This window comes from Zalophus californianus, chromosome 7 (genome assembly GCF_009762305.2).
Source record: "Zalophus californianus isolate mZalCal1 chromosome 7, mZalCal1.pri.v2, whole genome shotgun sequence".
NCBI lineage: Eukaryota > Metazoa > Chordata > Mammalia > Carnivora > Otariidae > Zalophus > Zalophus californianus.
Genome location: NC_045601.1, coordinates 121874390 through 121900066, shown reverse-complemented (window position 1 = coordinate 121900066; position 25677 = coordinate 121874390). Strand labels below are relative to the sequence as shown.

At 38.0% G+C, this 25677-nt stretch overlaps 1 protein-coding gene across 2 annotated transcripts in view; it reads left to right on the top strand.

Annotated features, from left to right (window-relative positions):
- GMDS (GDP-mannose 4,6-dehydratase) overlaps nucleotides 1–25677 on the top strand; it is a 652731-nt gene that overhangs the window by 135961 nt on the left and 491093 nt on the right. Inside the window, exon 2 of one of the 2 annotated variants that reach the window (XM_027603644.2) lies at nucleotides 24459–24529. The exons of the other annotated variant lie outside the window; for it this stretch is intronic. Within the exon in view, the coding sequence (XP_027459445.1) occupies nucleotides 24461–24529 (69 nt within the window). The 5' untranslated portion in view covers nucleotides 24459–24460. The remainder of the gene's footprint in view (nucleotides 1–24458; nucleotides 24530–25677) is intronic. 2 annotated transcript variants of the gene reach the window in all.

Below are 25677 nucleotides of genomic sequence, written 5' to 3'. Positions count from 1 at the left end.
TTTTTAGTTATATAATTATATCATCTGCAAAATGATAATTTTTAATCTTTTTTCTCATTTAGTTGCATTCGCTAGTAGCAGGAAGCAAATTGACCAATAAATCTCGTAATGCATTTAATTTGATTAAAAACAGCATTTTTAGGAAGGTACTCTTAAATAGAGTTTTCTGTTTAATAAAGGGACTTTTAAATACCATTCTTAAAGAAATAAGGACAAATTTTAAGGAGATAAAAATAGGAACTTAGGTATTTGTTTACAACAGTAATATTTTCGTGTTAGAGAACCATCTATGTTTATGACATTGATCTGTCAGCTTGTGTATGACCCTTAAGAATGGTGGAGTTCCTATCAGAATATGTAAACTTTAATTTGGAAATCTAGCATAGATAAATGACAGTTTAGATCCGTGTTTCTCAAAACTGTTGGTAAGATAACATGAAATATTTTAAGGAGTACATTTGAAATGAATAGTTTATATTTATCTTAGGAAAAAATTATTTACCCCATTTCTAATATGTGATTCCATTGTTGACATTTGCTTATATTGAGGTTAAAGACACGGCAAAATGCACAAAAGCACAAAACAGAAAACAAAAAAGACATATCAAATGATTTACAGAAAAAAGTAAAGAACAGTACATAAATGTCATGAAGCTTTTAAAGAATTGAGAGATTGATATTTGGAAAATTCAGTTTTAGATTAATAATATACATACATTTTCATAGATCACAAGTGGTTTTCTATGTATTTGGTTATTAGCAATTCTTATTAATAATACAGGTAATAATACTGAAGATTATTGTAAGCAAGAGATTACAATAAGAGCTTTATACATTATCTTATATATTGTTTGTAAGAATTCATCCTCCAAGTTTTATAGTCTCAAACAAATGCAGCTTACTTGCACAAGATTATATAGCCAACAAAAGGTTATCCTGTACATTTACTATAAACTCTCTTTACTCACAATTCACTCTGACTCATTCATATTTACATGACAGAACTATTTTTGAAAGTTACACTTCCCTTGGGGCGCCTGGGTGCCTCAGTTGGTTGAGCAACTGCCTTCGGCTCAGGTCATGATCCTGGAGTTCCAGGATCGAGTCCCGCATTGGGGTCCCTGCTGAGCAGGGAGTCTGCTTCTCCCTCTGACCCTCCCCCCTCTCATGCTCTCTCTCTCTCTCTCTCATTCTCTCTCTCAAATAAATAAATAAAATCTTAAAAAAAAAAAGTTACACTTCCCTTTGGGGATCTTCAATAAAAATAAAATTAAATATTTTTAAGCTAAATATTCCTTATAGACAAAAACATAAAAATAAATTGTCTCAATACATCATAATGTATCACTAATAATTCAGGCATCTCTCAGGGGAATTTGACAGTGTAAAGGTAGTCCAATTATATTCATATTCAAAACTGCTAAGTATTCAAACTAGTTGGAAGCTGTGAACTTTAACTGTGGTCTGTATAATTTTTGTGCAATGGAAGGAGATAACTTATATTAGGTTTCACATAATAATTTTTTTTTTTTTTGAAGATTGAATGACTTGAATTTTTATTTCTTTTTTTTTATTTTTTTATTGTTATGTTAATCACCATATATTACATCATTAGTTTTTGGTGCAGTGTTCCATGATTCATTGTTTGTTCATAACACCCAGTGCTCTATGCAGAATGTGCCCTCCTCAATACCCATCACCAGGCTAACCCATCCCCCTACCCCCCTCCCCTCTAGAACCCTCAGTTTGTTTTTCAGAGTCCATCATCTCTCATGGTTCGTCTCCCCCTCTGACATACTCCCCTTTTCTTCCTCTCCTGTTATCTTCTTCTTTTTCTTTTTTCTTAAAATATGTTGCGTTATTTGTTTCAGAAGTACAGAACTGTGATTCAACAGTCCTGCACAATTCACAGCGCTCACCGTAGCACATACCCTCCCCAATGTCTATCACCCAGCCACCCCATCCCTCCCACCCCCAACCACTCCAGTAACACTCAGTTTGTTTCCTGAGATTAAGAATTCCTCATATCAGTGAGGTCATGTGATACATGTCTTTCTCTGATTGACTTATTTCACTCAGCATAACACCCTCCAGTTCCATCCACGTCGTTGCAAATGGCAAGATCTCATTCCTTTTGATGGCTGCATAATATTCCATTGTGTATATATACCACATCTTCTTTATCCATTCATCTGTCGATGGGCATCTTGGCTCTTTCCACAGTTTGGCTATGATGGACATTGCCGCTATAAACATTGGGGTACACGTACCCCTTCGCGTCCCTACATTTGTGTCTTTGTGGTAAATACCCAGTAGTGCAATTGCTGGATCGAACGGTAGCTCTAATTTCAACTGTTTGAGGAACCTCCATACTGTTTTCCAGAGGGGTTGCACCAGCTTGCATTCCCACCAACAGTGTAGGAGGGTTCCCCTTTCTCCACATCCCCGCCAACATCTGTCGTTCCCTGACTTGTTAATTTTAGCCATTCTAACGGGTGTGAGGTGGTATCTCATTGAGGTTTTGATTTGGATTTCCCTGATGCCGAGCGATGTTGAGCACTTTTTCATGTGCCTGTTGGCCATTTGGATGTCTTCTTTGGAGAAATGTCTGTTCATGTCTTCTGCCCATTTCTTGATTGGATTATTTGTTCTTTGGGTGTTGAGTTTGATAAGTTCTTTATAGATTTTGGATACTAGCCCTTTATCTGATATGTCATTTGCAAATATTTTCTCCCATTCTGTCGGTTGTCTTTTGGTTTTGTGGACTGTTTCTTTTGCTGTGCAAAAGCTTTTTATCTTGATGAAATCCCAATAGTTCATTTTTGCCCTGGCTTCCCGTGCTTTTGGCGATGTTTCTAGGAAGAAGTTGCTGCGGCTAAGGTCGAAAAGGTTGCTACCTGTGTTCTCCTTTAGGATTTTGATGGACTCCTGTCTCACGTTTAGGTCTTTCAACCATTTGGAGTCTATTTTTGTGTGTGGTGTAAGGAAATGGTCCAGTTTCATTCTTCTGCATGTGGCTGTCCAATTTTCCCAACACCATTTGTTGAAGAGACTGTCTTTTTGCCATTGGACATTCTTTCCTGCTTTGTCAAAGATAAGTTGACCATAGAGTTGAGGGTCCATTTCTGGGCTCTCGATTCTGTTCCATTGATCTATGTGTCTGTTTTTGTGCCAGTACCATACTGTCTTGATGATGACAGCTTTGTAATAGAGCTGGAAGTCCGGAATTGTGATGCCGCCAGCTTTGCTTTTCTTTTTCAGTATTCCTCTGGCTATTCTGGGTCTCTTTGGGTTCCATACAAATTTTAGGATTATTTGTTCCATTTCTTTGAAAAAAGTGGATGGTATTTTGATGGGGATTGCATGGAATGTGTAGATTGCTCTAGGTAGCATTGACATCTTCACAATGTTGATTCTCCCAATCCATGAGCATGGAACGTTTTTCCATTTCTTTGTGTCTTGTTCAATTTCTTTCATGAGTATTTTATAGTTTTCTGAGTACAGATCCTTTGCCTCTTTGGTTAGATTTATTCCTAGGTATCTAATGGTTTTGGGTGCAATTGTAAATGGGATCGACTCCTTGATTTGTCTCTCTTCTGTCTTGTTGTTGGTGTATAGGAATGCCACTGATTTCTGTGCATTGATTTTATATCCTGCTACTTTACTGAATTCCTGTATGAGTTCTAGCAGTTTTGGGGTGGAGTCTTTTGGGTTTTCCACATACAGTATCATATCATCTGCAAAGAGTGAGAGTTTGACTTCCTCTTTGCCGATTTGGAGGCCTTTGATTTCTTTTTGTTGTCTGATTGCTGTGGCTAGGACTTCTAATACTATGTTGAATAGCAGTGGTGAGAGTGGACATCCCTGCCGCGTTCCTGACCTTAGGGGAAAAGCTCTCAGCCTTTCCCCATTGAGAATGATATTCGCTGTAGGTTTTTCATAGATGGCTTTTATGATATTGAGGTATGTACCCTCTATCCCTATACTCTGAAGAGTTTTGATCAAGAAAGGATGTTGTACTTTGTCAAATGCTTTTTCTGCATCTATTGAGAGGATCATATGATTCTTGCTCTTTCTTTTGTTAATGTATTGTATCACATTGATTGATTTGCGGATGTTGAACCAGCCTTGCAGCCCAGGAATAAATCCCACTTGGTCCTGGTGAATAATCCTTTTAATGTACTGTTGGATCCTATTGGCTAGTATTTTGGTGAGAATTTTTGCATCCATGTTCATCAAGGATATTGGTCTGTAATTCTCTTTTTTGATGGGGTCTTTGCCTGGTTTTGGGATCAAGGTAATGCTGGCCTCATAAAATGAGTTTGGAAGTTTCCCTTCCATTTCTATTTTTTGGAACAGTTTCAGGAGAATAGGTATTAATTCTTCTTGAAATGTCTGATAGAATTCCCCAGGGAAGCCATCTGGCCCTGGGCTTTTGTTTCTTGGGAGATTTTTGATGACTGTTTCAATTTCCTTAGTGGTTATAGGTCTGTTCAGGTTTTCTATTTCTTCCTGGTTCAATTTTGGTAGTTGATACATCTCTAGGAATGCACCCATTTCTTCCAGGTTATCTAATTTGTTGGCATAGAGTTGCTCATAATATGTTCTTATAATTGTTTGTATTTCTTTGGTGTTGGTTGTGATCTCTCCTCTTTCATTCATGATTTTGTTGATTTGGGTCCTTTCTCTTTTCTTTTTGATCAGTCTGGCCAGGGGTTTATCAATCTTGTTAATTCTTTCAAAGAACCAGCTCCTAGTTTCGTTGATCTGTTCTACTGTTCTTTGGTTTCTAGTTCATTGATTTCTGCTCTGATCTTTATGATTTCTCTTCTCCTGCTGGGTTTAGGCTTTATTTGCTGTTCTTTCTCCAGCTCCTTTAGGTGTAGGGTTAGGTTGTGTATTTGAGACCTCTCTTGTTTCTTGAGAAAGGCTTGTATTGCTATATACTTTCCTCTCAGGACTGCCTTTGCTGTATCCCAAAGATTTTGAACAGTTGTGTTTTCATTTTCATTGGTTTCCAGGAATTTTTTTAATTCTTCTTTGATTTCTTGGTTCACCCATTCATTCTTTAGTAGGATGCTCTTTAGCCTCCATGTATTTGAGTTCTTTCCGACTTTCCTCTTGTGGTTGAGTTCTAGTTTCAAAGCATTGTGGTCTGAAAATATGCAGGGAATGATCCCAATCTTTTGGTACCGATTGAGACCTGATTTGTGACCTAGGATGTGATCAATTCTGGAGAATGTTCCATGGGCACTAGAGAAGAATGTGTATTCCTTTGTTTTGGGATGGAATGTTCTGAATATGTCTGTGAAGTCCATTTGGTCCAGTGTGTCATTTAAAGTCTTTATTTCCTTGTTGATCTTTTGCTTAGATGATCTGTCCATTTCAGTCAGGGGGGTGTTAAAGTCCCCCACTATTATTGTATTGTTATCAATGTGTTTCTTTGCTTTTGTTATTAATTGCCTTATATAATTGGCTGCTCCCATGTTCGGGGCATAGATATTTACAATTGTTAGATCTTCTTGTTGGATAGACCCTTTAAGTAGGATATAGTGTCCTTCCTCATCTCTTATTACAGTCTTTGTTTTAAAATCTAGTTTGTCTGATATAAGGATTGCCACCCCAGCTTTCTTTTGGTGTCCATTAGCATGGTAAATGGTTTTCCACCCCCTCACTTTCAATCTGGGGGTGTCTTTGGGTCTAAAATGAGTCTCTTGCAGACAGCATATGGATGGGTCTTGTTTTTTAATCCAATCTGATAGCCTGTGTCTTTTGATTGGGGCATTTAGCCCATTTACATTCAGGGTAACTATTGAAAGGTATGAATTTAGTGTCATTGTATTACCTGTAAGGTGACTGTTAACTGTCTGTTGTCTGTGTTCGTTTCTGCTCTTTGCTGCTTTTAGGTTCTTTCTTTGCTTAGAGGACCCCTCTCAATATTTCTTGGAGGGCTGGTTTCGTGTTTGCAAATTCCTTTAGTTTTTGTTTGTTCTGGAAGCTTTTTATCTCTCCTTCTATTTTCAATGATAGTCTAGCTGGATATAGTATTCTTGGCTGCATATTTTTCTCGTTTAGTGCTCTGAAGATATCTTGCCAGTCCTTTCTGGCCTGCCAGGTCTCTGTGGATAGGTCTGTTGCCAATCTAATGTTTCTACCATTGTAGGTTACATATCTCTTCTCCCGAGCTGCTTTCAGTATTTTCTCTTTGTCTCTGAGACTCGTAAGTTTTACTATTAGATGTCGGGGTGTTGACCTATTATTATTGATTTTGAGAGGGGTTCTCTGTGCCTCCTGGATTTTAATGCCTGTTTCCTTCCTCACATTAGGGAAGTTCTCTGCTATAATTTGCTCCAATATACCTTCTGCCCCCCTCTCTCTCTCTTCTTCTTCTGGGATCCCAATTATTTAATGTTGTTTCGTCTTATCGTATCACTTATCTCTCGAATTCTGCCCTCGTGATCCTATAGTTGTTTCTCTCTCTTTTTCTCAGCCTCTTTATTTTCCATCATTTGGTCTTCTATATCGCTGATTCTCTCTTCTGCCTCATTTATCCTAGCATTTAGTGCCCCCATTTTTGATTGCACCTCATCAATAGCCTTTTTGATTTCGATTTGGTTAGATTTTAGTTCTTTTATTTCTCCAGAAAGGGTTTCTCTAATAACTTCCACGCTTTTTTCAAGCCCAGCTACTATCTTTAAAATCATGATTCTGAACTCTAGGTCCGACATCGTACTAATATCCGTATTGAGTAGGTCCCTGGCTGACGGTACTACCTCTTGTTCTTTTTGCTGAGGTGATTTCTTTCGTCTTGTCATTTTGTCCAGAGGAGAATAGATGAATGAGAGATCAAAATGCTAACAGGTTTACAACGTCCCCAGCAAATATACTGTATACAAATCAGAAAAGACCTGACACCAGGGGAAAAGAAAGGGAAAGAAAGAAAAAAGAAAGAGAAAAAGAAAAAAAAAGAAAAAAAAGATAAAAACTAAAACTAAACAATACAAAAAAGGCAGAATATGATCAAATATGATCAGGCTAGTGCATAGATCAGTGCCACACACTAGATTTTGGGCGTATTTTGGTCTGTTAGAAAAAAGTGCCTCCTAAAATTTTAAAGGAAGAAAGACATATAGGTACAAAATAAGGGTTGATACAATGAAGGGATGGAAGATGACTGTAAAGATGAAAATTATAAAAGATTTTATAAAAGGACTTGGTAAGATAAGTTGTTTGAAAAAAGAAAGAAGATTTAAGAAAAAAAAAAAGGAAAAAGGGAGAGAATGTGATCAGGCAGGAGACTAGAACAAAGCCATACACTAGTGATTTAGGGTATATTTTGATCTGTTAGAAGAAACTGTACCTCAAAATTTTAAAGAGAGAACAACTTATATATATATATGCCAAAAATAAGGGTAACTACTATGAAGGGATAAAATATGACTCTAAAAATGAAAAATAAAAAATGTTTTTTTTTTTTTTTAAAAAAGGGATTTATAAGATGTTGGTTGAAAAAGGGAAAAAGAAAAATAAAAAAAAACAGTCAACAAAAATTAACTTTGATGAAATAATGAATCATGTTAAAAAAAAAAAAAAAAAAAAAAAAAAGGCCATGAATCTATGTGCAGTATTCCCCTAGCGCTGGAGTTCTCCTATTCTCCTTGATCGATCAACTTGGTCTTGGCTTGCTGGCTGTTTGTGCTGATTTTCTGGGGGAGGGGCCTGTTGCCGTGGTTTCCAAATGTCTTTGCTGGAGGCGGAATTGCCCCGCCCTTGTCGGTCCGGGCTAAGGAAGCTCCTCCGGTTTGCTCTCAGGAGCTTTTGTTCCCTGCAAGCTCTCGGTACAGCTTTGGAGGCCCAGGGCAGAAATGGTGGCCTCCCAATCTCCACTTGAAGGAGCTGAGAACTCGGGTCCCCGCTCCTCAGTGCGCCCCCAGAGAAAAGCAGTCACTTCCGTGTCCCCGGTCTCCGGCCGCACTCCGTGCTCACCCGGCCTGTGATCGAGCGTTGCTATCTCTGGCACCCGACCCTGCGCGGAGTCTCCAAACCCAGCAGATCCCTGCAGTGCGTTCCCGCGCCGCTCCTCCCCGGGAAGGAAGGGGAGTCTCCCCGGATCTGCTGCTTGTTGGGTCCCTGCTGGAGGAGCAGTGGCCTGACTGGGCCGCAGATCACAGTTTATGGCAACCCCGAGCTGAGAGCCCGCGACTCTGCTCCGTCTCTGCAGCCGGCTTCCCTGCTCTGATACCTGGGAGCTCTGCTGCACTCAGGCACCCCGGTCTCTCTGTGACCCCAAGGGTCCTGAGACCACACTGTCCCGGGAGGATTCCACCCCTCGCTTAGCCACTGCAGCGACTTCCCTCCGCCGAGCCAACTTCTAAAAGGTCCGATTTTGTGCTCCGCGGCTCTAGCACTTGGCAGAAGCGGCCGGCGGAGGCCCCTCCCCCGCCGTCTATCCTCCCGAATATCGCCTCGGATTCACTTCTCCGCAAGCCCTACCTTCCAGTAAGTGGTCGCTTCTCTGTTCAGAGAGTTGTTGCTACTCTCCTGTTCGATCTCCTGTTGAGTTCGTAGGTGTTCAGAATGGTTTGATCCCTATTCAGCTGAATTCCTGAGACCAGACGAAATCTAGGTCTCCTACTCCTCCGCCATCTTGCCTGGCCTCCTAGGTTTCACATAATAATTAAAGGGGTATTGATACACTTAGAAGTATCAACTAAATATAGTACTTGTAAACTTACTGAGTGATTAGAACTCAAGATACGGCCAAATATCTACCAATTTTGCAGAAACAGCCTGAAACTTCTTGTAAGTGGAAATAACATCAGAGATTATTTTGAAGTTCAAGTTCTAATTTTACAGATAATACTAAAGCCAAAAGCAGTAAGTGATTTTCCCATGGGACAATATAATAACTGGTAGAGGCAGTTGCATGCTGGAATCCATGTCTAGAATTCTGTGGAGATCGTTTGTGTTGTTGGGAGAAGTAGACTTTAGAGCTAGAGGGATCCAACTCAGTGAAATTATTAATTTACTTCACCTCTGTGGGAAGTTTTGATTTTGTTGTCATCCTAGTACTTCCTAATACTGTTAATCTTTATATACCTGTTTCTAAAAGAAAATCATCTGAGAAGTATTTATTCTCCCCAGTGATAGTGATATGTACTAGATGGAATGGGCTTTTCTGGCAGAAATAATAAAATACAAACTTTTAATGAGGAATACTGTGTTGTGACAGCATGTGCCTTGAGCATCTTGTTCTTATTATTAAAAAATAAATTTCAGGGCTGGGTCTACATAGCAAACCGAGAAGAGGGTCTTCTAAGTATTTCTTCTTGTTTCCAGGATATAAGGTAATTTTAAGACACCTAAAAAAAAAAAAAAAGAAAAGAAAAGAAAAAGAAAACTCCCAAGCCAAAAAAACCTTGAGACCTAGTTAATGCACACAGCTCCAGTTGGGACCTGCCTTGTGTACTCAATCTCCCCACAGCTTGTAAAGTCAGTTAAATATAGTCACAGTTGGGTTCTGTGGAACGGCAAATAGGAAAAGAAGGGAAAGCTGGAGGCGTGTTGGTGAAAAACACTTCAAAGTAATTTATTTTGACGCTTTTTAAAGGCTTCTTTGTAAACGTACTCTTAAATAGTAGTTCTGTTTCCTTGAATCCACGCAAGAGCATAAAATAGACTGGATTCAGGAGAACTGGCGTGGGAATATTTTCAGCTCCATTTCTGCTTGTGTTGGGACAGCTGCTGTACTCTGCACTCCCTATTTTCTTTAATGGACCTAAATTCAGGTGACTGAAAAAGCCATTTTGTGGTACACACCTTACATAATCCTTATGTACATTCATTGTGCATGCCTCTTCATCGGAGTTTTGTGGCGATTATGTCGTCCATCTATTAGATTTCCAAACAGAAGGAAACGCGTAAGTGATCCAAAACTTGGTAGCAGTTTCTTGTTCTTAATCCATTTTAATGAAGTCACCTAAACTGATTATCTCTTCAAACCAAACCACTGGTTGGCTCTTCCGTGATTTCTCCCAATTAATAAGAAAATAATTATTTACCCTTTCTCTGTTAATTACTCCAAGATAAAATCAGGTTACCTCCTTAAACTGCCTGAGACAACCTTGGGCAAGCAAAAGAACAGTATTGTTTTCTTGTTTTTTAAAGCTTTCTGTATTTTATATTATTAAGGTCCTCACTGGTGTGAAGTAATTAGATTTAATTGATCAGTAAGGCCCTCTCCAAGTCTAATTTTATGATTTGTAACTGTTTTGATGGTGCTGTGGGAGCCAGTGTGCCAGCAGTACCTTCCGTGTTGCATCTGTGGGTTTTGGTGTAACCCACAAGAGTAATGTCTTACCTTCTTTTCCCCTGTATTTCTACACACCCACGAATGTCGCCCCCAGGACTTAGTCAGCTTTGGGTTTTTTGTGTGAAGCACAGCTCTCTAAAGTCTTCCTCTTTCACAAAACTGATGCAGCATGCCAAAGTGTGACAGCAGATCTTTGAGAAACCCTGCTTTCAACCACCAGCTCCTTAGATGTGAACACAGACCCAGAGGATGCTTTTAAGTCTTGTATTTATACTCTGCTGCCCTACTTATGACTTCGAAGTGTGTGTTGAGTCACTGAATAGATCTATTAACTGGAGGTTTTCACACTACAAATCAGAATTTACCACACTCGGCTTAGTCACACCAGCATTTAATTTATTTTGGATCAGCCCCTTTAGCAAGGAACTTAAGGTTTTATTGCTCTAAAAATGCTTTGAAACATTATTTACCCTGTTGCTCACTCAACATCTGACAAAAATGTGCAAGTGCTTCCAGGAATAGTAAAAATGTGTTTCAAAACACTGAACCAAAACAGGGAGCTTCGTTCTATGGTATGGGTGCCCCACTTTGAGAATGTCTAATTTACAACAACATTTACAGAGGCTTTTGCACAGGATTCTTTTAAATAGGGACTACTACTAACATATTTCCCAAATGTGAGTCAATACATAAATATTTTGTTAAGACGTCTTGTCAGCAACACATCTATTTCATTATGCATGAAATGCAACTACTTTTAGTTTCTAAGTTGCTGAATTATCTAGTATACTCAGGGGAATTTCTCTGAAGATTTACTAGGCTTGGATATGTCTTTATAGTTTTTGAAAATCTTAGAGGAAAGTTCTGTGTTTTGTAGCATGATCTTCTTTGTAAGCATCTCGTTAGGAACTGAATGTCTGTGAGGAGTACCAGATCATTGATATTCTTCACTACGTAGATGGTGAAAGCATGCATCTATGTGGAGAGGGGAAGGATAACTTATAAATGTAGGTGACTCCAAAGTGATTACCTGAGAATGATGCAGAGGTTTTCACGGTTTTAACGTAAGATTAAGATAATTAATTCTAGGGTTTTACAGTTATAGCAATCTGATGTCTAGGTCTTTCCTCCTCTCTTTGGAATATTATCAAAATATCCTAATACTTTTGGACCAAGTCATTGGAAACTTTAGGTTCAGTATCTCATGCATCTCTTCTGGGCTAGCAACCAGTGTCATGTGCCCCTGGAATTAGGGACTCTGTGTGTGTGAGAGAGATTGGTTTTCTAATCTTGGCAGAATCGGCTCTATCAGAGGTTAAAGGATTACTCTTTTGATTATCTTCTTGATTTGTTTCAGAGCATCACTTTTGCAGTTTGGCCAACTGGTAACTTTTATTAGGTTTCATCAAATCTAAAGATTTTTTTGAGTGTCTTACTTTTCTTTTTATTCTAAAATACTGCCTTTGACTCTTTTTAGTTCTTGAAAGATCTTTCTCTTTCCAGTACTAAATTATCTCCATCTGCACCCATCCTTCTGCACCCAAGGAGCCATTGTCCTTCCTGTTTAGACCAGACCCTCTCTATTTGCTCTTGAGCCTGTTCCCTTCCTGGGCATGCCAGTTATTCTTCCTTTCTGTTCATTCATCCATCTCTCTCCATTAGCTCCCTGCCTTAGCCTGTTTACATATTCTAAGCCCTTCCATCTAAGGAATAATCTTTATAAGTTCTTAAGGGCCTGTTCTATGCCATGTACTTTATTGTTATTTATTTTTAATTAGGAAACATTTATATTATGCAAAATAATATGTAATATCTCAGTAATTTTTGAAGCATAGTAAGGAAATGAATCTACCACTTAACTTACAAAAATAGTGGAATCCTAATGAAAGCTCCCTGTCTGTTCTTTTCTGTTAAGCCGCAGAGGTAACCAGGATCATGACAGTTGCCTAATCTCTTGCTTTTCTTTAGGGTTTTATCATACATGCCAAAACTAAACAATATTATATTGTTTAGTTTTGTGTATTTTTTAATTTATAAAGAGTATATCATGCTATATATTGTATATATTTTTCATTCAACATTGTTTATAAGATTTATCAACTTTGAGGTGAATAAATACACTTGATTCATTTCCACTACTGTGTAAGATTCATTTTTCTGAGTATGCCACAATTATCAGTTTTCCTGTTACTGGTCATCTGAATTATTTCCATATCTTGCTTTTACAAATAATGCTTCTGTGAAGATTTTTTATGTGTCATGAACAGGATTCTCTCTAGGGTGTATCCTACATCTTAGAGTATTAGCAATTCCAACATTGGAATATAATTGCCTGCTATCTTGTAAAGGGTTTTACTGATTTTTATTCCCACTAGCAGTGTATACAAATATGTCTTGCTAACATATCTTTGCTAATAATTGATTTTGGTAAATTTTTAAATTTTGGCTAATCTAGTTGGTGTAGAATATTATCTCATTGTGGTTTTAATTTGCTTTTCCCTGATTACGATTGAAGACTGAGCATCTTTCATGTGATTACTGGCAATTTGTGTTTCTTCTAGAATATACTAGTTCATGCATTTGCCAGTATTTTTATTGGGTTGTCTTTTCTAATATGATATTTAGGACTTCTTGATATATTCTACGCATTAAAATTTTCTATTATATATGTGCTTAGACTATGATTGTACTTAACAAACTTTTGAGAAGTTGAACTAAAATGCAAATCTACTCGTATTTCTTATCATTATACCCCTAATTGAAAATTGAGGATTCTTGCCCTGGTGCTAGTGGCCCTTTCAGACAGGTCCTTGCCCTCGTCACTACCCTCTGCCTGCTGGGCTCTTCCGAGGACCCTGCTCTAGCAACAAACAGCCAGGCACTTTTAGCTGACTGAATTGGCCAGCTTGTCTTTTCATGGGTTAGTCCCTTTTATTAGAAAGCCTGTCTTCCATTTTTATCCTCTTGCAAGTTCCTGCTCCTCCTTTACTACCCACTTTAAGCACTGCCTTCTCTGTGGAGCTTTTTCTAACCTTCTAGGTATGTCATCATATTCCTTACTAGGGCCTATACTTTGTCCCTGGTCTTAGTGTCACACCATTGCTGCATTGGGGATGCAGTAGGCACAGGGGTTGGAAGTTTTGAAGTCACATAATTTGGTTAATTGTTCATATTTGGAATTTTCTGTATGTTATGTTTCAGTATCTTAAAAATCTTTCTGGCTTGGGACAAGCTGCCTCTCCTGGGGCCAGCCAATAGAGATAGCAAAGGGCCCAGCTGGGAGCATACCTTTGATATCATACTAACCAATCCAGAGCCATACCTCCTCTATCTGGGCCCTTATACCACAGGAGACAATATTCCTCTGCCTTAGTCATCCCAGGGCTAGGTGTCAGACATCTAGGGACCACTCCTATAGCTTAGAGCCTGCCCAAATTATTCAGACTACCAAACTAAAACTGCCCTGCCCTCCTGCCTTGCCTTTCCCTTGGAAACCCCAGTAAAGGCTCTGACCTTGTCTTTTCCCTTGCTTTTGGTTTCTGCCACCTTACCACCCTGAGGTTTCCCCATTATGGCTTTACGTGGTATGCTGTGCCTCCTTGTTTCTAGGACTTGTGAATATAATAAACTTTTTTTTCTGAGCCTCTCCCATGGTTGCACCTAACTGATCATCACATAAAAGATTACAAAACATCTGATTTTTTTCCCATTTTATTGAGATATAATTCATATACAGCACTGTATAAGTTTAAAGTGTACAACATAATGATTTGAGTTATATTGTGAAGTAATTACTGCAATAAGTTTAGTTAACATCCATCATCTCATATATATACAAAAATGTTTTTTTTCCTTTGTGATGAGAAGCCTTAGGATTTATTTTCTTAACAACTTTTATATATACCATGTGGCGGTGTTAACTATAGTCATTATATTGTACATTACATTCCTAGTACCTATTTATCTCATAACTGGAAGTTTCTACCTTTTGACCACCTTCCTCTAATCATTTCCTCTCCCCCGCCTTTGGGAACCATAAATCTCATTTCCTGCCTTCCTTCCTTCCTTCCTTCCTTCCTTCCTTCCTTCCTTCCTTCCTCCTTTCCTTTCCTTTCCTTTCCTTTCCTTTCCTTTCCTTTCCTTTCCTTTCCTTTCCTTTTCTTTCCTTTTCTTTCCTTTCTTTCCTTTCTTGATTTTATTTATTTATTTGTCAGAGAGAGAGAACGCAAGCAAGGGGGAGTGGCAGGCAGAGGGAGAAGCAGGCTCCTTGATGAGCAAGGAGCCTGATGTGGGACTTGATCCCAGGACCCTGGGATCATGACCTGAGCTAAAGGTAGATGCTTAACTGACTGAGCCACCCAGGTGTCCCTCTCATCTCTTTCTTGATGAGCTTTTTTTTTTTTAAATTCCACAGATGACTGAAATCATACAGTGTTTATATTTCTGTTCGAGTTATTTCACTTAGCCTGTACCCTTAAGGTCCATTCATGTTGTCACAATGGCAGGATTTCCTTCTTTTCTATGAATAATATTCATATATTCACAATATTATTCATAGAAATATTCATTTCTATCAATAATATTCAATATTCATAATATTCACATATCACAACTTTTTATCCATTCATCTGTCCGTGGACACTTAGGTTGTTTACATGTCATGGCTATGATAAATAATGTTGCTATGAACATGGGGATACAGATATCCCTCTTCAACATAGTCAAAAATATCTGATTTTTAATCTACACTTTGCTTCTTTCTAGCTGTAGGACCTGACCTCACCTCCTCAAGACTCAGTTTCCTCATTCTTAAAACTGGGGTAATAACCAGACCCTACCAATAGGGTTGCTCAGAAGGCTGATGCTTATAGAATATTTCTACCAATTCTGCCCCCATGATAAATATCACCTGTTATTTTTATTATTACTGTTACTATTATGACATGCATTGATAGACCCAACTCTCTCATATACCATATTTTCATGTCTTGAAAGGCAAGGCTGGTCTCTATAACCTTTCTTTTGGAACATCAGCATATGCTTGACGAACGAACGAACGAATGAATGAATGAAAAAATACATATGACAAGGAAGATTGAAGCCAGGATATGAAATGTGCACATTAAAAGTATATACTTCTATTTGGTTAGAATTTTGGGAATGGAGGTGATAGTTAATTGAGAGCTTTGACTTCTTAGAAAATTTAAGTTTAATCAGATGGACTAGTGGTTTCTAAACTGGTTTTGAAGAGACTCAGGTTGCCTGGAGGTGCCTCAAGTTTATCTGGTGGTAGGGGGTGTGACAGAGAGGAGTGGGAGGCAAAGTATATGGAGGGACTCTCTCCTTTTCCACATCCCTCCATAACTCCCCTGATCTTGAAACCAGATAGTTTTGTGGTAATCCATTTCATGTTATGTATTGGATTTCTGCTTAGGTTTCATTGGAAAAGTTTAGTTGTGGGAGTAGCACAGCCCCTTTACCTTGGTGTGCTGGGTGTACGATGGCTTAGGAATTGGGGGTTAGGAAGACCACAGCAGTGCCCAATGTGCTGGGGAGAAGTGGATGGCAGCTGAGAATTTGAGACATACACTGAGGGAGGGCTCATGCAGCACTGTAGAAATAGTCAGTAGTGCTCCTCCACGGCAGTGTGGGAGCTGAGAATGTATTTGTATTTCATGTTTTAAGACAAGAAGTCCAGGCTGATGGATAAGACAACTTTTGATATGTAAGTTGCAGACAGGGCATTGGCATATCCTGTGAGATTAGAAACCCAAGGACGTTGAATTTTACTTTATTGAGCAAATAGTTGTGTTCCAACTACCTATCAGTATCCTGGGTCATGATGAGCAAAGTGGTTGTGGTCCTGTCTTCATGGATCCTGCAGTCCAGTGGGGAAGGCACATAATCCATTGTCACTGACATATAATGAGACATGCGACAGGAGCTATGAAGGAAAGAGCTGTGAGCTTTGAGTGTTTCAAACAGTGGAGGTTCTGATTCAGTCAGGGTGGAGCACATCAGGAAGGATTTTCTGAAGAAACAATGGTCAAACCGACATCTAGAATTATGGGAGTCCTAATCGGTGGACAATGAGCGACAGGGTAGTCAAGGGAGTTGAGGAAGAGGGAGCAGTCTGTGAAGCTCAGGAAGTACAGCTTATGGAGCCCAAGGAAGTTCAGTGTGGGTGGCAGGCAGAGCACTGGGAGGGAGGACTGCGTTGGCTTCAAACCTGGTAGTTCCTGACAGTCAGCTAGAAGCACAAAGAGCAGAAACTTTCCTCTGACCTTTTCTCCTGGCCCTGCCTGATCTTTTGTGTGCACTCCTTAATACTTTTGAGTCCTAGATTAGTTTCCTAGGGCTGTTATAACAAAGTACCATAGGTCAGATGACTTAAACAACAGAAATTTATTTTCTCATAGTTCCGGAAGTTAGCCGTCCAAGATTGAGGTGTCAGCAAGGTAGTTGGTTCCTTCTGAGAACCGTGAGGGAGAATCTATTCCAGGCCTCTCTCCTTACTTTTGGTGGTTTCTTGGTATATTTGGTATCCTTTGGCTTGTGTGAGCATCACCCCGATCCTCTGCCTTCATCTTCACATGATGTTTTCCTTGTGTGCATCTCTGTCTAAAATTCTCCTTTTTATAAAGAACACCAGTCAGATTAGGGCCCACCCTCCTCTGGTGTGACCCTATCTTAACTAATTTCATCTGTAATGACCCTGTTTCCAAATAAAATCACATTCTGAAGTACTAGGGGTTGAGGACTTTCATATGTGAATTTTTAGGGGGACACAATTCAAACTGTAACAAGTCCTGTTTTTAGCCTGACATTGTTATATATTTAGAAAACAATTCCTTCAAATATGAAAATGAACTTTCTCTCCCCTTTGTCATAGGGCCTAGAGACGAAAACATAAAATTGAAACTGGTTTGTAGTAAACATGCAGTAAAATTTAGATAATAAGGTCTTTGTTCAAGTGCCATAATTTACCTCCACCTTATAAGAAAATACAAGTGCCCATTGTTGGGCGTTAACCTATTAGACAGTTGCTGCTGAGTGGATATTATTAGCCTGAACCCAGTGGGACCCACATTTATGCTAGGGGGGGTAGAGGAAAAGAACAGAGAGGGAGACAGAGAATGGAACCAAAACTAAACCCAGACTTCTTGGCATGGGAGTAGAGTTTGCAGAAGGTGCCAAGAGGACACTTGGAGGCTGTGGTGCCAAGTGTGTGGCTGCTGGGCCCTGAGTGCAGCTGCCGGGAGCTTGTGGTCAGATGTCCAGTAGATAGAGAGTGGCTTCCAGCCTACCTGGTCACCTTTCCATTCCATCCTATTGTCAATTCAAATTAACAGTTTTTAAGTTGTGTTAATTTTTTCCTCTTCCCTCTGTAATCCTGCCTGTTCAAAATCCATATTCAACTCTAGGGCATTTGTCAAAGTTTTATGAAGGCTAAAATTCATCTGATGGGTACTCACTTATAGTCACATAAGCTAGCAACCATTCTGGTGGGTTAGTGCCTGTGCTACAAGTTATGAAATACTTTGAATTTCACCCCAAGCTTAACACAGTATTTTTTTTTTAATTCACTTATTATTCCAGCTATACCTGTGGGTGTGACAAACAGGTCTTTGGCCAGTTTGGGGCATAGAATCTTAGAGTTGGAGGAAGCTTATCGACTTTGTGGGCCAACTTCCTACCCCTGTGGATTTTGTCCTCCTACAGCAGTCAAATAACCAGCCATCCAGTCTCTGCAAGAGTATCCAGATCAACCAGGAGCTTTTTAATGCCAGCATCCATGGAGGGCTTCATGCTGAGCCTGATCTCACTCCTCTTGGGTATTTGATTTTTGGCTTTTACTGACCCCTTTGTGGTTCATTTTTTTCTTGTTCATTTTAGCCCTTTAGTTACTTGAAGTTACTGCTATTTTGCTTCTCCTTTGACTGTTGTTTTCTGGGAACAACACTTCTTTTGTTCTTTAATGCCATTTCTCATTTATCACCCTCTAAAGCTACCTTAGCTTATTGGTGTCCCCCATAAGACTTGAAACACTTCCTGGAGGTGGTGGTTTCATGTAGAGTGCAATACAGCTTACTGTATTGTTAACTGAGCCGGTTAGCTCAGCTGGGTTACCTGTTCTGTCTCCCAAAGCCATGTGTTCAGCCACCTTGAAGTCACCTGTAACCCAGGTTCATAATGTGTTAGATTTCCTCACCCTAAATGGTTGGCTTTTGCAACATTTCTCAAGAACCTTTAAATTTTTGTATTGTTGCTTGACTATAGTTCATACTTACTTGCCTAAATTACATGCCTTCTAGAATGTGTCTTGGCTCAGGATTTCCTAGACCTTGTTAGTAGAATGCTAGGCCTGCCAAATGTTAACAGGTTCTCTCTCTTTTACCACCATTCCTCCCCTCAGAGGGAGTGGGGATTCTGTCATGAATAAATTGGGAAATACTGCTTCCTAGATTCCCTTCTTGCTGATTCATAAGGTACCTTTGCATGCTCCAGGTTTTGAGAAACCCTGAAGTAACTTCCTAGGGATTGCTGTAGCATATTGCAAACTGGGTGGCTTAAAGCAACAGATTTATCCTCTCATAGTTTTGGAGGCCAGAATTCCAAAATCAGGTGTGGGTAGGGCTGTGTTCCCTCCAGAGGCTACAGAGGAGAATCCATTCCTTGCTGCTATAGCTTCTGGCAGCTGCTGGCATCCCTTGACTTGTGACTGCATCATTTCAATCCGTTCCTCTGGTCACAGGGCCTCCTCCTCTTCTGTCTGTGTGACATCTTTCTGTGCCTGCCTCATACAGGGATGCTTGTGACTTAGGGCCCACCCAGATAATCCAAAATAACCTTCCCATCTCGAGGTCCTTAATCACATTTGCCATGACTTTTTTGATAGAAGGTAACTAACATTCCTAGATTGCAGTGATTAGGACAGGGCTATGCCTTTGGGAGTCATTGTTGATCTACTGCAGTTGCTCATCTTTTCTCCACTCAGGACAAGTAGCCTTATGCTCACACTTCTCAGCCACACCTCCTACACCAAATTGCTTTTCCTTTTTGTCGATATGCATCTTTAAGCTCAGGTCTTTCTCCTGTTCACAGTGCCTTCCTATCTGTCTTGGCTCCCTACTTCTAATTGCTAAGTAGTTTCCTTTGTATTTTTAAAACACCTTGCACCTCTTGTGTCATCTCTCATTAAATTCTGTGCCTCTGTTGAACTTTGGACAGTGTGGGATAGTGGGCAAGAGTCTCTGGAGTCAGACTGTCTGGGTCTAAATCTCAGGCTCCCTGGTTAATAGCTGTGTGACTTTGGGTAAGTTACTTAATTGCTTCTGCTTGAGTTTCATTGTCTGTAATGGGGGATAATTAGAGTAAATACTTTAAAGAGTTGTTGTGGGAATTACATAAGTTAATAAATGTAAACTGCTGAAAACACAACCTATCACTATACTGTCCAAAATTGTAGCCATAAGCCATCTGTGGCTATTGAACAATTAAGGTGTGGATAACAGGACTGAGGAAATGAATTTTTAAAATGGAAGCAATATAAAACATTTCTATTAAACACAACTCTCTTGTTTTGGTAGGATTACATTTCAGTTTAACCGGTGTATTTCTCATTTAAACATATCACCGGTTTTGTTGATGTCAACTAATTTTTCACTCAGAATGATTTTTTTCCTGTGCTCTATCTAACATTGTAGTGCATTTATTGGAGTATTTTATGCAGACAGCAGGACTTACAGGGATACATGTACCTCATCATTGGTAATTAAGTTGAAATGTTTATAATTTTTAACTAAAATAAAATTTTTTTCCAGTTAAAATAAGTATAGGCCAATTTTAGAATTTAAAACAAAGGCACATTACTGCCACAGAATTGAATGCAGACACAGAAACTTGTACTATGATCAGAGCAATGAAGACATAAAGAGACTGGAAATTCCATGATTAACTTGCAATATGCTCCACTGGAGCAAAACAGAAAAACTGTTGTGTAAAAAAATTTAAAGAAAATAAAGTGGATAATATAAAGAGATATCTAAAATCCATAGAAGATTTGAAGTTTCCTCTCAAAGATCAAAAAAGAATTAATATTGTCTGAAATCTGAATTAAATATCCAGTACATTTAAAATTTTAACAGGCTGTAAACTTGTCACTTTGGATGCTTATAAAATGGCTTGGGTTAATTCACAAAAGAGGAAACCAATTTTAGATGGAGAGATGACAAAATAAATTATTACAGAAGTTTTATTAGAAAATTATGAGAAAGACAAAAAATATATATAAAACTTTCATGATATTTAATTAAATCACCAGTTGCCTATAGAGTGCAAGGTCTTTCTGATAGTATGAAAGATCAATTGATTTGAAATTTGAAAAATTTCAAGTGCTTTTCTTTGTCTTTAGACAAGTTGTATGATATATGAGTTACTGCCTAGTTACTACTTTAGATATTCTTTTTCTCAAAGGATTTAAAAATTTACAAAGAAATGATGTAAATTTGTGGTGAGAAATACCAAATTTGTAACATAGATACATAGATATTTTTGAATGTTCTATATATCAAAGATGAATTTCAGATGGATATGAAAAAATTTTAATTTCTATCACAATAGGTAGGACTCCAGCTATGGTAGGTGAAATATTTGCATTTATTAGAATTTTAAAATAAAAGACTGATGTTTCTTTTATTGCTTCATTCCCCTATATTCTGAAGTAGACTTAAAAGTTGTCCTACCATAGTTAAAATTTTTCAGTCTATACATTCAAATATATGAATCATTGCCAGTTTTATAGACCTGTTGAAGGAAGTAGAAGACAATGAAGGCAGTGATCTTGTGCTTTTTGCTAGCACTCGTCGTGGAATCATGGATGAGTTTTACAAAGATTTCTATAATATTTACTCCAATATAAGATTTTTTTCTTTCTTGAAACAAAAGGGGTGCTTGCCAAATATCCAGTAATTATAAAGAAAACATGGCAGTGTGATTTATGTTTTCTCAGTCTTATCACACTGCTTATGAATGAGCTAAATTTGAAGCTCTAAGGAAAGGAAAAGTTTATTTGTGACCTGGCTAGGGAGGTGTGAGAATTCACTTTATACTTAAGTCAATAATAATGACTTTATACATGTATTAACATGAATCAATATGAAGAAGGTTTTAATTATCAATAGCATTATGTAAACTGGCTATAAAAACTAGAAAAAAAATTTGAAGAACACTAGTAGAGTTGCTTTCCAGTGTATGCAAATACTCATTTGGATTCACTATTAATACATGACATAAGAGTGAGTTAACTTGAACATACATGGATTTTAACCGAATAACCTTTTGCTCCAAAGTCAAATCAGTTTTTCTTGAGAAAAAAAGAAAAAAATTGAACCAGTTGTGCCAATGTATATGATGAATATATTTTATTTTATTTTTTAAAAGATTTTTTATTTATTTGAGAGAGAGAGAATGTGAGCAGGGGGAAGGGCAGAGGGAGAGAGAGTCCTCAAGCAGACTTCCCACTGAGCGAGGAGCCCAGTGTGGGGCTTGATCCCAGGACCCCAAGAGATCATGACCTGAGCTGAAATCAAGAGTCAGATGCTCAACTGACTGAGCCATCCAGGTGCCCCTATCTATGTAGTGAATATTAAAAGGAAATGATTTTTTTTTTTTTTTGGTATTCAGTTCTTGGAAGCCTTTTAAGTATATTTGATACAACCTAGATATGTAAATCTCCTTTTTCAGTTATCAATTTTATGAAATCTAAATACAGATCAGATGCTTCTGAAGAAAATTTAGGTTTGATTTGAGATGTGTTGTAAGTGTAAAATAACAGATTTTGAAGACTTTAATACAAAAAAGAATGTGCAACATCTCATAATTTTTATTAACATATAACATTTTGGATAATTTGGTTAAATAAATTTATTAAAATTAACTTTTGCCTATTTCTTTTTAACTTTTTAAAACTTGGCTACTAAAATATTTAAAATTACACATATGGCTCAAATACATTTCTTTTGGCCAGCACTGGCTTAACACATCATAGGTGTAGGGCGCCTGGGTGGCTCAGTTGGTTAAGCAACTGCCTTCGGCTCAGGTCATGATCCTGGAGTCCCGGGATCGAGTCCCACATCAGGCTCCCTGCTCAGCAGGGAGTCTGCTTCTCCCTCTGACCCTCTTCCCTCTCGTGCTCTCTATCTCTCATTCTCTCTCTCTCAAATAAATAAATAAATAAAAATCTTTAACACATCATAGGTGTACAGTGAATGAATGTTAACATTAATATGATCACTAAAATGATGATGATGATGTATTGATTCCTTGTCCTCTCACTAGATTATAAATTCCATAAGAGTAGGAAATACATCTTATCCTTATTTTTATTTGCCATATCACATTTTGTAGTCCTTTATATTTTAGAGGTTATCAGTGGATTGATTGTCTCAGGATCTGCTTTTAACATTCCATGTGCAGAGCTGTGTTGTTGTTGTTGTTTTAATCCTCAGGATAATGGCATAGATATCCCTTTGAGTCTGTACACGTATGTGCATGTACACACACACACGAGCATTTTGTTTAGTGTACTTGAAGGGGGGGTTATTTAAGCATTCATAATAGTGGATTATTGCAAAAGTAATTGGTACTTATTTTAATTATTTTTCAGTAAACTTTGAGTTTTTATATATATGTTTTTTAGGTAATTGAAAAGTTTTAAAAACTGTGGCACTGGCATCTTGTTTTAGTTGAAACACTTTTGTTTTGATTGAAGGAGAATTATTATGGAAATAATACTACAGTTAGGATTAGATAAATTGGTTTCATACACTGCCAAGTTCTCTAACTAGCTCTATGACCTTGAACAAGGGATTTAAGCTTTCTGAATGTCAGTTTTCTAATCTGGAAGAATGGGGATAATATCAGTTACCTCACCAGGATGTTGTGAGAGATAAAAATGGGAAAAATATCTTAGAGTACTTAGCAGCCATAGGAATTATAGACATGTAGACTATTATTATTTTGATCAAAATAATATATTTTGAAGAAAATAATGTAAGGCTGAGTTAACCATATCTATTAAAATGTGATAGCTTATGTGAATTTTAAGCATAGTGCTGTGGTATATAAAAAATGCTCTCAATTTTTCCACATGTATGACCTAAATCTACAAAATGTAGTCAAATATCCCAAATAAGTCATAAATATTAGGGGAGAGACTAGCTGGGAATGAAAGCAGTAGTTAGATATTTCAGTATTGTAAGATTAGATTAAAAGGTACATATGATCAGGTTAGACTGAATTAGAGACACCTGGTTTTCAGTCTAAGACTCTGGAAAAATTGGGAATTTAGACTTTGGTGCTGCTATGACTAAGATGGGGAGTTGTGTCCAATCCCTGTTAGGGCGGACATTATTTTCATTTGGAGAATCTTTACCCCTCCTCCTCACCCTCGCGCCCGTGTGCCCTTACAAAACTCTGGTCTTCAGTGGAGTGTGATCTTGACAGTGTTTTGTCCTGTAAGTCAAGATTTTTAAAAGTGTAGGGTTGAATAAGAGCCAAGCTTCTTTGCTGTTGGTGAGAGAAAACAAAATGATAAGAAGTTCGAATTGTCATCTAAGTATCTCACAAATAACTCCTTTTACTCCCTCTGTTTCTATGTTAGGGCTGAGCTATCTAGAAACATACCTGGATTGTGTGGCCTAAAAGGCAGTGACACTGGAAAGAAAGTTGCTAGTATGATGGAGACACCTATTTTTAAATATGTGATTTCCCCCCACTCCAAAATGGTTTTTGAAAACTTCTCTGAGTGGTAGAACCCAAATGTACAATATAACACAGTAAATAACTGGAGAGATTTCCTAGCCCACAAATTGAGTTTTATCAGTTGAACCTACCCACGGACAGGGCACTCCAGGAGAATCAACATTATTTGCGTTAGGGCCTCTGTGATGTACAGTCATTCCTACAACACTTTGTTCTCTGGCTCTAAAAGTTAGTTAGCTTTATTAGTTTTATGATAAGCAGCTTTCTGGGTAGTTGCTTACAAATTTCTCCGTTTGCACTTGCATATATATGTTTGAGTTTTATCTGTTTCAGTGATTTCAAGTTCTGTAAATCACTGTTCTTATTTTGTTTCATTCTTCAGTGATGTACAGTGTCTCCAGGGTGATGGATATTCCACATTGCAGAGCAGATTTGAAATGCATCAGGGAGCCTGTAAGTGACATTTCTGTCATAGTATGCACATATTTTAGAAAAAGTCTCAACTGGATTGTACCAATTACTTATCCCTGAGAGAAATTGGGTTAAAAGAACATTTGTAAATAGTTAAACTCTGTTTGTTACCAACAGTGACATTTTAGTGGCAACCTGTTAAATGAATGTGGATGGGGAAAGATAGAGTCATCAATATATGTGTATTCTTTTGTTATTTATGACCTTTTTAAAGGTGTAAACAAAAGGACATTTGTTTTGTCTTCCTCCCTTAGCCAGGACACAAATTATAAAAAAATGTACAAGGAAGAGTTAATAAATCAGGTAAATACTAAAATTTCATAATTCTTCTCTTTTCAGTACAAAGGTTTTTTTTTTTCCTTCTAAATTTGAAGTTTTTCATTAAACATGGCCTTGAACACTGGACAAAGTGTAGCACTGTTTCAGTTTTGAGTACCTGTAAAAAATCATTTCCTGCATAAATCACTTGGATGAATAGAACTACGTAAGCATATACTTTGCAAAGAAACAGGCTTTAATTGTATGGACTGTCACTTTGAGAGATAATGAGAAAGGGAAAAGGAAAGAGAGAGGAACTCTGTTTTCAAAATTTGTATATATATGTATTTACCACAAAGTGATTATTATTTAAGCATGAAGTTTACTGGTAATTTATTATTAACTTCCCTACAGATCTATACAAGTCTTTATCAATGTGTCTGGAACCCTGAGTTATAAAAACTTTGAGGTAGTATATTGTTCTAAACTTGAAAGGAGTTATTCACACCAGCACTGAACTAGCCAGTTAGGCAGATATTTAAAAGGATTTTGACAGGGATATGTTTCTTGTATTTCCTCTGTTTTTTTCCACCTTGATTTCATGCTCAAGTGTGGTGATTTATTTCTCCAGGGCACTGTGCCATCCAGTATAGAAGAGGTCAATATGGTAGTATTTCATAGCTTTTCTTTTATCTACACAGCCTTGCCACCCTCTGTCCATGACTCATGCATCTACTGGTGTTCCTGATAGCAGAACATTTTGATTAGCTGGACAGGTTACCTGGTTACTATTCTCAATCTGTCCACGTGTAGGTTTGCTGATGTGTGTGAAATGTGGAGGTCTGAGCCAGTGTTGGAGCATAATCCTATCT